Source organism: Symphalangus syndactylus, chromosome 13 (assembly GCF_028878055.3).
Source record: "Symphalangus syndactylus isolate Jambi chromosome 13, NHGRI_mSymSyn1-v2.1_pri, whole genome shotgun sequence".
Classification (NCBI taxonomy): Eukaryota; Metazoa; Chordata; class Mammalia; order Primates; family Hylobatidae; genus Symphalangus; species Symphalangus syndactylus.
The window spans coordinates 97,595,554-97,608,543 of record NC_072435.2 but is presented as its reverse complement, the minus strand read 5'-3'; the positions used below and the strand labels follow the sequence as shown (position 1 = coordinate 97,608,543).

General features: G+C 38.7%; 2 protein-coding genes across 11 annotated transcripts in view; one reads left to right on the top strand and one right to left on the bottom strand.

The window, feature by feature from the left end:
* The window catches only part of PARPBP (PARP1 binding protein), a 282,808-nt gene that overhangs the window by 129,612 nt on the left and 140,206 nt on the right, over nt 1–12,990 (bottom strand). The window lies entirely within an intron of this gene.
* The window catches only part of WASHC3 (WASH complex subunit 3), a 52,726-nt gene continuing 51,607 nt past the window's right edge, over nt 11,872–12,990 (top strand). The window contains exons 1-2 of one of the 2 annotated variants that reach the window (XM_055240336.2): nt 11,872–12,085; nt 12,642–12,740. In XM_055240336.2, the coding sequence (XP_055096311.1) occupies nt 12,035–12,085; nt 12,642–12,740 (150 nt within the window). In that variant the 5' untranslated portion in view covers nt 11,872–12,034. The remainder of the gene's footprint in view (nt 12,086–12,641; nt 12,741–12,990) is intronic. The other variant, XM_055240335.2, reaches the window with a different exon arrangement.

The following is a 12,990-nucleotide window of genomic DNA, read 5'->3' as shown; positions in this document are numbered from 1 at the left end:
AATCCCAACACTTTGGGAGGCTGAAGGGAGTGGATCACTTGAGGTCAGGAGTTCAAGACCAACCTGGCCAACATGGTGAAACCCTATCTCTACTAAAAAAATAAAAATAAAAAAATTAGCCAAGCATGGTTTGGAAGACTGAGGCAGGAGAATCACTTGAACCTGGAAGGCAGAGGTTACAGTGAGCCAAGATCATACCACTTCACTGTAGCCTGGGCAACAGAGCGAGACTATCTCAAAAGAAAAAAAATCAAAGGAGAAAAAAATATCTTAGGGTATTCTGGAAGTGGTTGTTGAGTATATATATGTGTATGTATACTCAATTTAATGTAAAAATTTGTTTTCAGTTTCTTAAATATGTGATTGATTATATTGCTCAACCCTGTTTATTATATGCAGATTCCTTTGACCTAGGTGTTTTACCAGTCTCAGAACATCTGATATATGGGATAAAAAGTTACCTTGAAAAATGACTTCTAGTGTACACCTTTAACAGCCTCCTTTTTATGAATCCTTCACTGTTCTTACCAAGAAACTTAAGTGTTTTTGAGATGGGACCTATTGGCAATGGAACTGTGTTCACCTTCTCAAAGATCATTAAAATCAGTGTTATCTAGGACAGCTGTATTACATTTTTGGGATACATCATGGTACAGTCAGAAGCATTTAAAATTATGGTTCTGCTTGTCAGTCACATACAGAATTCAATACATTTTGACAAACTGCCCATTCCTTTAAGTTAATGCCCTCTTTGAAGCTTCATTTCCTCTCGTAAAGTACAAATAGAAATCATTGTTTTGTGGAGTTGCTGTAAAGATTAAATAAAGGAGAATGAAAATACCTAGTATGTGTCTGTCACATGGTTCAGAGATGTATAGAAATTATTTATTTCAGAGATGAGTAGGTATTATTTTTGAGTTTTAGAGATTTATGTTTAATGCCAGTAAATATTTTTTACTCCAGTTTTCTATTCGTAAGGTGTCTTAAAATAAGTATACAATCAAGAACATTATATTTTTAAGAGATAGGAGAATGTTCCAGGTAATTAAAAGAAAGAATTCAGTGAAATTTTATAATCATGTAGATGTTTGGGTTCAACTTTTACATGCTTTAAAGTACAGATGAAAAATTTCATAGCAATTTCCTAGTCAATTTTTAATACAGTTAAATATTATAACCAAATGATATAAATTGTTTTGTTTACCCCTTCATATGAAGATTTTGAAGTAACAAAGGAAAAAGCAAAGAGCAAGGAATTTTGACATGGTTCTCTTTAAGAATCTCTGTGATGGGGCAAGGATTCCTAAAAGCATCAGGATAGCCAAAGGGCTATCAATAGTGACTCTTACAAGAATTCGTCATTTCAGGATATGTCCAAGAAATATAAAAGTCATCTCTAAGGCCAGTGTATTCAAAAATTGTTGTCATATACTTAGAAAAATTGATGTATGAAGTGGGTGGGTTTTATTTAGGGATGGAAATTAGGGAGATGATTATGTTGGGCTTGGGTATATAAGAAATGGATTCTCTGGAATAACGGCTTAACCAAAATATAAAACTTGTCTGATGAAATTACCCAGTAGGGCTGGGCGCGGTGGCTCATGCCTGTAATCCCAACACTTCGGGAGGCCGTGGCGGGCAGATCACTTGAGGTCAGGAGTTCGAAATCAGCCTGGCCAACATGGTGAAACCCCACCTCTACTAAAAATACAAAAAATTAGCCAGACGTGGTGGCACGTGTCTGTGATCCCAGCTACTTGGCAGGCTGAGGCATGAGAATCGCTTGAACCCTGGAGGCAGAGGTGGTGATGAGCCAAGATCACACCACTGCACTTTAGCCTGGGTGACAGAGCAAGACTCCATCTCAAAAAAAAAAAAAAAAAAAAAATACCCAATAGAACTTCTATCTTTTAGTAGGGGAAGCTGTGTTGGGAAAAGGTAACTCATGATGGTTGTATACTGTTATGCCAAAAAGAGGCAGGAAGTGTTATCCTCAAAGAGAAGAAAATGGTGATTCCATTTGTGAATTAACATAGTGACTGTAAGATAAGACATTCTCAAGAAATGAGAGGGTTGCCTTTACCTGTTAGTTTCAGGAGTGAAATGTACTTTATCCTATGTAAGCATTGAGAACTCTAACCTCTTTTTCTTTCTTTAGATCTTAAAAGTAGGCTACAGGACCATGTTCCAACTTATACTTTGCTGTTAAACTTTATTGTGTTTAATTATTTTAAAATCATATAATTTTTTTTCTTAGTAAACTTTGTTCTTCGAAATATATTTAAATTACACTAAGACAGGAGGAAGTATTTATGAGGAATTAGTTATTGGTCATCACTTCTAATTCCTGATGATAACATGAGATATTTCACATTGTGTGTATGTCCCAGTTTTAGTTTTTCCATGTTTGTTTATAAATATGTCTAAGAGCGTTTTTCTTCTGTTGAAATTTAAGTTTTCCTCAGGATTGCTTCACTTAAAACATCAAAGAGAAAAAAGTTGTACTTAGGTTCTAAAACTTGTATTATTTAGGACTATTGAAGCCAAAGTCAGGATATCACAAATCTGCAAGATGTCAGAGCTAAATCCTACGTTTTCAGAATGATGGTATCATAAGTCCCATTTCATTTTTATGATTTGGCTTCTACGTTGTGAGTATTTCAATATCTCTCCCATGCCAAAACACAAAATCACACACCCATGCACTCCAATTTGTTTCTTACTTTGGTAATTTGTGACTACATATTGACACTGACCTAGAGATGTTTCTGTTGCTGTTTTAAATCTCATGTCAGTGGAGAAGAAATTGAAATCTGGTTTGCACATTTGTGTCTGGTTTTCTGTAATTGTCTAAAATCTGACATTGTCCCAGAAATGCTGATTGGGAAGTTATGAGGCAGTATTGTGCCCAAGACTGATTTTAATAGTTTTTAGGAGAGAAAAAGTTCTCACTGTAGACTATTTTCCATGTTTTTCTATACCTCAAAAAGTTAAACTCAGTTTAACCCAACTTTATACCATACAAGTAAAAATAGCCTTAGCTCTGAGCCTAAATAAAATTTGCCAAATAAAAATGATAATTATGATCCATTTCCACATACTCCTCATGAGAGCTTGGTCAAGTCCTCAGAAGCAGCATTGTGTTCCAATATATCTTTATCAAACTGCTCAGCAGCAAGGACAGGAGAGAACACTCTGTTTCTTTAATTTTAACACCTTGCTGATTCAAAAACATTTAACAGGCATTTGAAAAGAATTTCAAAACAATTAACATCTGTTTCTAATTATACATTTAAAAAGTAATGCCTTTTAAAATGTAGGTAGAACTTTTTTTAACATGATTTTAATTTATAGCAACCATTTGTTACCTAATCACAGTAACACAACAAAATAATTAGTGTATCAGCTTTGAAGATCTCATTTCACAAAAGCTAAACAAAACACATTATGATATATCCATTACTCAAACTCATAAGCCCTTCCTTTTGCATGCATTGGGCACAGATTTCATGGAAAATCAAAAGCATTTAATCTACTTTCTGACATTTTCATCTGTTCTTTGAACTACCTTAATAAAAAAAAAAAATTGTTGCCCTTAATGTAGGGTCAAGTGATGTTTGTTTGTCTGAAAATTTCCTTGGATCAGCTTATTTCTGTGTAACTTATGTCTTTGTTATACAGCTATATGCCTTTTTAACTAATTTTTTTTTTTTTTTTTTTTTAACAGGATACTCTACCTTGGGACTTGTAACACTTAATGTAAGCTTATAAAATCCACATGAACAATAGTAAGTAATGGGGAGACCACCAGGTTTCTCAGCCTTTACAAACAATTTGATTTAAAGATTTATGAAATATTGATTTCTACCAACTGCATTTATAATGCTGTAATGAGTTGGGTTTCTGTTTCTGTGTAGTAAAAGACAATAAATGCTGCTGGTATCTGTGCATCTAATGGTGGTTAAACATAAAACTTTGATCTTATAAACACAGCTGTTGTCCTATAATTGAGCCAAATTCAGACAGGATTAAACCCTGGCCAAAACTAAGGTTAATCTTTGCAACCATCTCAAGTAAGAGCTTTCTAATACTGTTTTAGGAAATCTTTGTTTTTGAGACAGCGTAAAAGGAAGGAAGTTCCAGACAACTGACCTCTAAAGTAAGCCAGACGCAACTAATGATAAATTATACCATAGTGATAAAGAAGATGGAAAGGTGGAAACTGTCTAACCAAATAAGTTCATTTTGGTTCATTTTTACTTAGAAAGTCACTTCTTAACTGTAATAGTCTTAATTGACATTAAGTTTAAATCAGACCAATATAAGTTACTTTTTAATGAACTTCTTTCTACCATCTTAATGTATCTTTGGTTAATTGCTAGTACTTTCTTTCACTAATACTAAAACTAGGTGTTTATTACAAATAGAATAACTTGATATATTTTATTGTAATTGTGTAATAGCTCATTTTGGTTTCCAGCCTACAAAAAAAAAATTTTTTTTCATAAAGTATTAGACTTTCTGGAATTTTAAATACTTTGCCAAATGTTCTGTAGGGCTGATTCTCCTGAGATTTGGACACTAGCACCTCAAGCTGTGTTGTGAACAGCTAATAATGCATTTCTCTCCGAATTGCCTATTCCAAGAGAACATCTGTGGGAGTACCTGAAAATCTGAAGAGTACCTGAAATCTGTAGAGCTCTAATATTGGATTGGTCTAATGAGATTTTCCTGGCACTTGATTTTGAGCAAGTACAGGATGTGGTTATATAGACAGCTGCTTCAGAGGTCTCACCTCATCCTAGACTTAACGCACAAATACGTTAAACCCCAAGACAGTGGAACAATTCTGGAACGCTGTCACTGTTTTTGACCTCTTTCTCTTCCCATCATTATACCCACCTAACACAATAACTAAGATGTATTTTATGAATACATAATTTTCATGTAACCCTGGATCATTGCTCCCCAACCTTGGTGGTAAGTACCTGGGAGAATATGGAACTATTGCAGGGGTTTCTCAAAATTATATTCATGCTACCATTAGCAAAATTCTCTTTTTTCTTAGAAGCCATGACCTCCTGGGGTCCTGAGATAATATAGACAGCCCCAGAATCAAACTTACTCACATGTTCCTAAAAGACTGACTTAAGGTGTCTTGCCATCTTCCACTTCCTCCCCAAAACACCATAACAGGAAGGAGGGGAATGACCCAGCGAAGGAACTCTCCATTCACATTCAGAGATAGTGGCTTTTGTAGATCTCACTCAGCAATCTTGAGAGGGTAAAAAAGCATTCCCAGATATGTGGAGGTGTGTCTGTCAACTTGATAATCTACTACATATCTTCAGATTTAGCTCTGGTGTTTGGAAATAAGCCAGTGTACTTTAACCATTCCTTCCTATGTGATATACAGGAGGCAAGACTTTCTAAGGCAGGATGTATTACAGGAAAACTAATAGAACCTAGCCTGGAAAATGAAATGGAGAGAAATACTATCTTTGAATGAAAATTTGGGATTTTAAGATTAATTTCCCAATAGAGCTCACCTATATTCCTATTTTAAATTTCCCACAACAATGTATATGTGTTTGTTTAGTGAACATTAGATGTCCAACCACAATCATCATCGATGTTCGTCAAAATGTCTTTAACATTATTAAAAGGGCTTCTCATACTGGAAAACACCATGAGCCATTTTCCTGGATTGACTGGCTTCTAACTTGTGGCCCAGTTATTTAAAGTTGATAGCAAAGGCTCTAGCATGATCTTTTTGAACTCTAGAAACAAAGCTTCGGGAAGAAATGTCGGTGTTGAACTTCTGAGTAGTTTTAAGTGATTTTATATGGTTGTGATTCAAAATAACCTGACCACTTTAAGAAGTCCAGGTGCTGAGTCATTTACAGACACAGCCAGGGGAGGTTAATTAGAAGCAGCTGATAGTGGCATCGTTTGCTGCTTTAAAAAAAAAACGGAGATGGTGATTCTATGAAGAGGACAGAGTGCAACGAAAATGTACAAAAGTAAGCAGACTCAGGACTGAGGTTTACCTAATTACTACTGCACCAAAGGGGGAAAAATATCACTCAGTGAATTCAAGATAAAGTACCATAGCTCTATAAAAATGGTAATGGTTGCTCCTAACAAGTCCCCTTGCTTCTGCCTCTTTCTCCTGACCAAACTCGTGTTTCCCCTGTGGCCTTGCATGGCATGCTGTGCCCTCTTGGGAACTGTAAGTACTAAATTCTTTCAATAGCATTGCCCTGTGTCATCACTTAGTTGTCTCCATAAGTAAAAGTCCCGTAAGTACAAATGAGTACACTGAGACCTTTTCCCAATCCCCTCAAAGAAGGCAGGATAATTTAGATTGTTTGCTCTTTTACTGGGGAATAGCTGACTATAAGCATCTTTAGGTCTCTTCTCTTGAGGTAGTTAGCTTTCCAAAGTGGAATCAAGTCTTCTGCCTAGAGGATATAAGGTTACAACTCAATTTTCTGTACGAAGTTAAGAAAGCCTGAACGATTAAAAAGAATAACGGGAAACATGAATTCTTAACACAATTGAAGTAACAAGGCTAGAATTCCTTCACTTAACCAAGTCTCAACAGATTATTGGTATCACTCCTGAGAGATGGGATTGAGGAGGGAATAAGGATGGGAAACATTTAATTTTATTTTCCCACTATTATGAATCAGCACCACGCCTCTAACTGTTCCACCCTGAAGCAAAGCAAGGAGAAATAAAAAAAATAAAAATAAATAAATAAAAAAATGGGGACGATTTTTTATTGTTTCCCCACCCAAGACCATACCTGTGATAAAAGTAACAGCAATTTTCTGGTAATCTTGTGAAAACATTCCAAGAAATTGAAAAATTCTTAGTTTTTTACTAAATGAACATGGAGGTGGCACATATGGTCTTTGAAGTCAGTATTCATTACAATCTATTTTGCCCCCAAAATTCACTACAGTAAATGAAATCTGGTAATATTTTTCATTTTTACCAGTGCAAGAAAGGCTGAAGGAAAGAGTACATATTTCAAAGGTCATCTGGGGGTTGGTCAAGACTTCTAGGTATAGATTCTTTTTAATAGTCCTGGGAATCCGTTATTAAAATGTGAATGGCCCTGCTCTCAGGAGCTAAGGATGGAACAGTAATCATCAAAGATCCTAGGAGGCAAGTAAACTGCCACTCTAAAAATCAAACCATTTTACAAATTTTTTTTGATAGTCTATTGCTCCTACGCCACAAACCTGTACAGCATGTTACTGTACTAAATCCTATAGGCGATTGTAACACCATGGTATTTGTGTATCTAAACATGGAAAAGGTGTATTAAAAATACTATACCTTTTACTATAATAGGTCCACCCTCTAATATGTAGTCCATCACTGATGAAATGGTTTGTGGTGTATATACACACATACACATATATAAATGCCTGCTACTTATACATAACTATAACCATGAAGCGGCTGTGTGGGTTTGTCTTGTTTTAATTTTTTCTCCTGGCTGGGAGCCTCTCTTGGCTCTAGAGAAGAAGGCTAGGCTGACCAGTGGGTAATTCTGCTCAGGGAGACTGATTGAGTACACAGAGTTGTGAGTCCCACCTAAATCAAAGGTTAATGAAATATCAAGTAAGATGTGGAAGTACAAGATTCATTAAGCCCAAATGTCACTCAGAAGATAGTTAGCGTTTACTATAGGACAAACATTGGGCTAGGACCTTAATGGTGAACTAACAGAGACTCTGCCCTAAATTGGTAATATAGTAGGCTTTCAAGCAAACAGGCAATTATATGTGCTAAGATAGAGTTAAGCAGAGAATGCTATGGAAGCATGTAAGAACAGTTAATCTAATCTTTGTGGCTTCGGGAAAGCTCTTAAGGATGGAATGTTAAGACTTCTGCTACTAGTTCGAATACAGAAAGATGTATGAAAGCCTTTTATATAGTGGTAATAAGAAATAACCAGATAAAAGTCATACTTTTTATGGGGCTGTTGAAAAGCCATGTATGTAAGACCTTAATGAAATAAATTCTATAGTCATGCCTATGTTTGGAGGAACATAGTTGAGCAGAGAGCTGTGGCATTGCCATGCCCAGGGAGAAGGGCGTGGTCTGGATATAAGCAGATGGAAGAACAAGCCTGCAACACTCTAGGAGACTTTGCAGAGTTAAGAAGAAAGTGGCTGAGACTTTGCTATAAGCTGGTGAGACAGACTTGGGTCTGGAAGGACCTCAATCACAAAAATAAATCACTTGGGCCTACACCCCACCCCCAAGATTGCTAAGAAAGCAGCAATGGAGGAAATGTTTTCAGTAAGTAGAGAGAATTCACTAAATCTTGCACATTCTTATGGTGCTTGGATTCCTGAGCCCTGCTGAAGCTGCATCCCAAGGTGAACCAAATGACCTGAAACTATGGCCCATCCCTCTCTAACACAAACACAGACAAGATCCAAGAGCTCAGTCCTTTGCAGGAGGTTGAATTGAATTAACTGCAGGTAAACAATCTAAAGCTGCAGCCCAGCATCAGCTCAATTCAAATTGTGAAGGAATCTGAATGTTCCGTTTCTCACTGAACTTTCTGTTCTTTTTTTCACAATGTCCATAATAAATTAAAAATTACAGGACATGCTAAAAAGCAGGAAACACAACCCATAATTAGGAAAAAGTTGTCAATAGAAAAAGGCAGGTAGATGAACCAGAAATTGGCAATATTAGATAAGGACTTTTTAAAAACTTATAAATTTGGTTTTTTTAATATAGAGGAAAAGATGAATGAAGGAAATTTCAAGAGAAAAACTCTAAAAAACAGATTTTTAGAACAAAAATATATCTGAAATCAATTTATTAGATGAGTTTGGAACTAAATTGGAAACTAGAAAATAGTTAAATTGGAAACTAGAAAATACTTGAAGATAGGTTGGTAAGAATTATCCACACTGAAACACAGGGAGAAAAGAAAATGACTGGGGGGAAATGAGCAGAGCACCGTAATCTATGGTCAATATCAAGCAGTCTAACATACAAGTATTTTTGAAGTCCCAGAAAAAGAGAAAAATGACAAAAATGTTTTTTGAAGAATTAATGGCCAAAAATCTTTCTTCCAAATTTGATTTAGAACACCAACCCACAGATCTGAGCAGCTCAGCAAACCACAAGCACGATAAATACAAATAAAACCATACCCATACCCCACGCACATTATATTCAAACTTGAAAACCAAGGATAAAGGAGAGAAGAGATGTGAAGAATGGGTAGGAGTTAGCCAGGCAGGGGTTGTTGGAAAGCAGGGGAGATTGTTCCAGGCAGAGGGAAGACAACATCTTGAAAGACCCACACACAGCAAGCAATTCCAGGAATTGAAAGAAATTATTTGGGGCTAAGGAGAAAGAACAGTGAGAGGTAAGGTTAAAGAAGTGGCCAAGAGCCACAGAGAGGACCTGTGAGCATATTAAACTGAGGGAGATGGGGAACAAAATTATATCTTGAGTAATATAATCAGATTTGTCTTTTTAAAAATCACTATGGCTACAATGTATGGAATAGATTGGAGAGACACAAGATGGAGGCAGGAAGAGGCTATTGCAGTAACCCAGGCATGAAAGTGTGTCGTACAGAACCTGAGATGGCAGTAAGGATGGAGAGTTACAGACTGATTCAAGAACTACTTAGGAAATAGAAGAGGTAAGATTTGATGAATGACTAGATGTAAAGGACGATGGAGTAAAGAGTGACTGTTAGACCTATGCAACCTTTCCAGGCTCAGCCACCTACCCTCAAGTCACATTCATTACCTTGTACCAAACAGAATGTCCCAAAATGCAATTCTGATCATGCCACCCCCTGCTTAAAAGCTCTTCTGTGGCTCCCATCATTTCTCTGCTCTAGATCTTTCCATGACTTCCCATCACACCCAGAGTGAAAGCCAAAGTCCTTATGATGTCCCATAAAGCTCTGCATGATCAGATCTCCACATAACTTTTAGCCATCATGTCCTTCAGTTCCCCACCTTGCTCATTCTACTTCAGCTATACTGGCTTCCAATGTAAGATCTGGGTTAGATATATAAACGTGAGAAACTCTAGAGACTGGGGACATGAGAAGCAACCAGCAAAAGAAACTGAAAGGAAATGACCATAGTGATACAAAGAAAACCAGAGAAGATTTGCCTTCCTGAAAGAAAAATTAAGAAAGTTCAATCAGGAGAAGGTGATCACGCTAAGGTTAAGCTGGGCAATGTGCAACTTTAAGAAACATCACCCACACCCAAATAATTGCTACAGATGGCCTATGAATCACGTTAGATAAACACGGACTATAGTATCAAATCTGGCATAAAAGGCCCTTAAATGAAAATTTTCTGGCTACGTCTCCTGAGGCAGAAGAGGGTCTGGAGGCAGGGATCCTAAGGCCGATTCACGCTGACTTCCTAGAGCTAAATCAAAAGGTAAACCCCAAATTTCCACACCTAAGTAACAAAAGGACCAGCGGCTACTCCCTTTGCAAATCCCCACCTTTTCTGACACGCAGGTGGAAACTGAAAGTACCTCAACCAATCAGACTGATTGCGGGCCAAATCTTCCTTTGCATAGAAGTGCAACTTAGTAACATCACTTTAGCCTCCGATTGGTTGCTTTCCACAACCAATCAGATGTTTGTATAGGAGTATGACCTTTGTAACTTTACTTCAGCCTCTGATTGGTTGCTTTCCACAACCAATCAGATGTTTGTATAGGAGTATGACCTTTGTAACTTTACTTCAGCCTCTGATTGGTTGCTTTCCACAACCAATCAGACTGATTGTGGGCCACCACTTCATTTGCATGAGAACACCAGTGTCCAATGGGAAATCTCTAGCGGGTATTTGGATCTGAGAAGATTCTGTATCGAGTACACTGTGGAGCGTACTTTGGTTTTCAATAAATCTTTGCTTTTGTTGGTTCATTCTTTCCTTGATTTGTGCGTTTTGTCCAATTCTTTGTTCAAAACGTCAAGAACCTGGACACCCTCCACCAGTAACACTCTTACCTCATTTCCTACCATTCTCCATTTATGGGATTATTTGCTTCAACCAAGCCAACAGGCCAGGTGCCAGTGGCTCACACCTATAATCCCAGTGCTTAGGGAGGCCAAGGCACAAGGATCATTTGAGCCAAAGGGTTTGAGGCTACGGTGAGCTATGATCCTCACTGCATGCCAGACTGGGTGACAAAGCGAGACCCCCATCTTTAAAACAAAACTGCCCACTGCAGTCTTGGTCTTCATCTTTTTGATGCTCCCTGTAAGTGGCAGTCACTTCCGTAGATTTGTGCCTCACCTCTAGTAGTTGACATTTTATTTCATGTTTTAAAAACCTTTGGAAGACCAGGCGTGTTGGCTCACGCCTGTAATCCCAGCACTCTGTGAGCCTGAGACAGGAGAATCCCTTGAGGCCAGGAGTTCGAGACTAGCCTGGAGAAATAGCGAGAACTGGTGTGTATACACACACACACGCTTTGGAAGTAGGTCTTACTTCTCATTCTTCAGAGCATAAACCTCTCTAGTGCAGCAATCAAACTCAATCTTTGTTTTCCCAGTAAAAGCCTAGCAGAGTATATGGCACTTAGGATTTAAAAAAAAAAAATCGTTGCTCAAGGAATGACGGAGTTATTATATAACAGACAGGACTAAGTAGGGATAACCTCAAAAGGACGCAACTTCTGGCTTTGTTTTTTTTGTTTTGTTTTGGTTTTTTTGCCTCCTTTCTAAGATTTTACTGCTCTAACTGCATCCTTGCACCACCGCGCGCCACCCCGAAATTGACGTCACAATCTGGACTGAAACTACCAATCCCAGAATGCCGAGCGAGGAGGCGGGCTCTCCGGAAGCCGCCGAGTGATTAGTGAGTGGAGGCGTTTTCTTCCGGCGGGAAGGGCCTGGGAGGCGGGGACTTGGGGGGAAAGTTGAGACGTGATTACCGGGTTGGGCGGGCCCCATCTGGGAGGGGTTTGTGGGTGAACTCGGGGTCCCCCGCCCGCTGAGGAGATGGATGAGGACGGGCTTCCTCTCATGGGGTCAGGCATAGACCTCACCAAGGTTTGTAAAAGACAGTGCTAGACTCCCGACGAGCCGGGAGGAGGATGGGGAAGACGCAGCTTTCCGGGGAGACCCCCACCTTCCGGGTCCCCACCCTGTCACGGCCCCGGGCGCTTCTGCCGGCCTTAGGAGGGAGAGCCCCACAGTCCACCTTGAAATGGGTTCCCTCCTGAGCTGATTAAGGAGACGGTGTGCATCTCCCAACTTTCGCTTCCCATCTCGCGTGTCTCTGTGCCACCGGCGACACACGCCGGTTGCGATAGCTAGCCCTACCTCTTATTCAGCCCCCAAGATTTTGTGTGTGTTTATGTGTGTTGCTTTTTGTCTGCCAAAATTCGTACCAGTGAGTCTAGAGCCTGTTCTCAAACTTTTATGCGCCTCTGTCATCTTCGGACACCCCACCCACAGTTTAGGAAAACAAGTTAATGACTATTCCCAGTCCTTCAAGAAATTCATATCACACAGCAAAGTGCCTCGTGATTATGTCCAAATATGAAAAGATTTGCACTGTGTACGTTCCTCCTGTATGAACCATGTTTGTTTTTACGTAACACAGGTGCCAGCTATTCAACAGAAAAGAACGGTGGCTTTTCTAAACCAATTTGTGGTGCACACTGTACAGTTCCTCAACCGCTTTTCTACAGTTTGTGAGGAGGTAGGTCCGGTGATACTGGTTTATAGAGTCGCCTGGAAATCACCTTTCACTGCTGAGATTGACAAATGGAGTAAAACAAGAATTACAGTCTTTATTCATGTACCATGACCTCTCATCACTCAATTGTGTTAACACACCTTAAGTTCTCTTTTACTCTGTTACAATCAATCCTGCACCCCTCCTCTACTGAGTTAGTGTTCTAGAGGTCCTTGTGAGATAGTTCAGGCAGGCTTATTGCAATTAAAGGGAA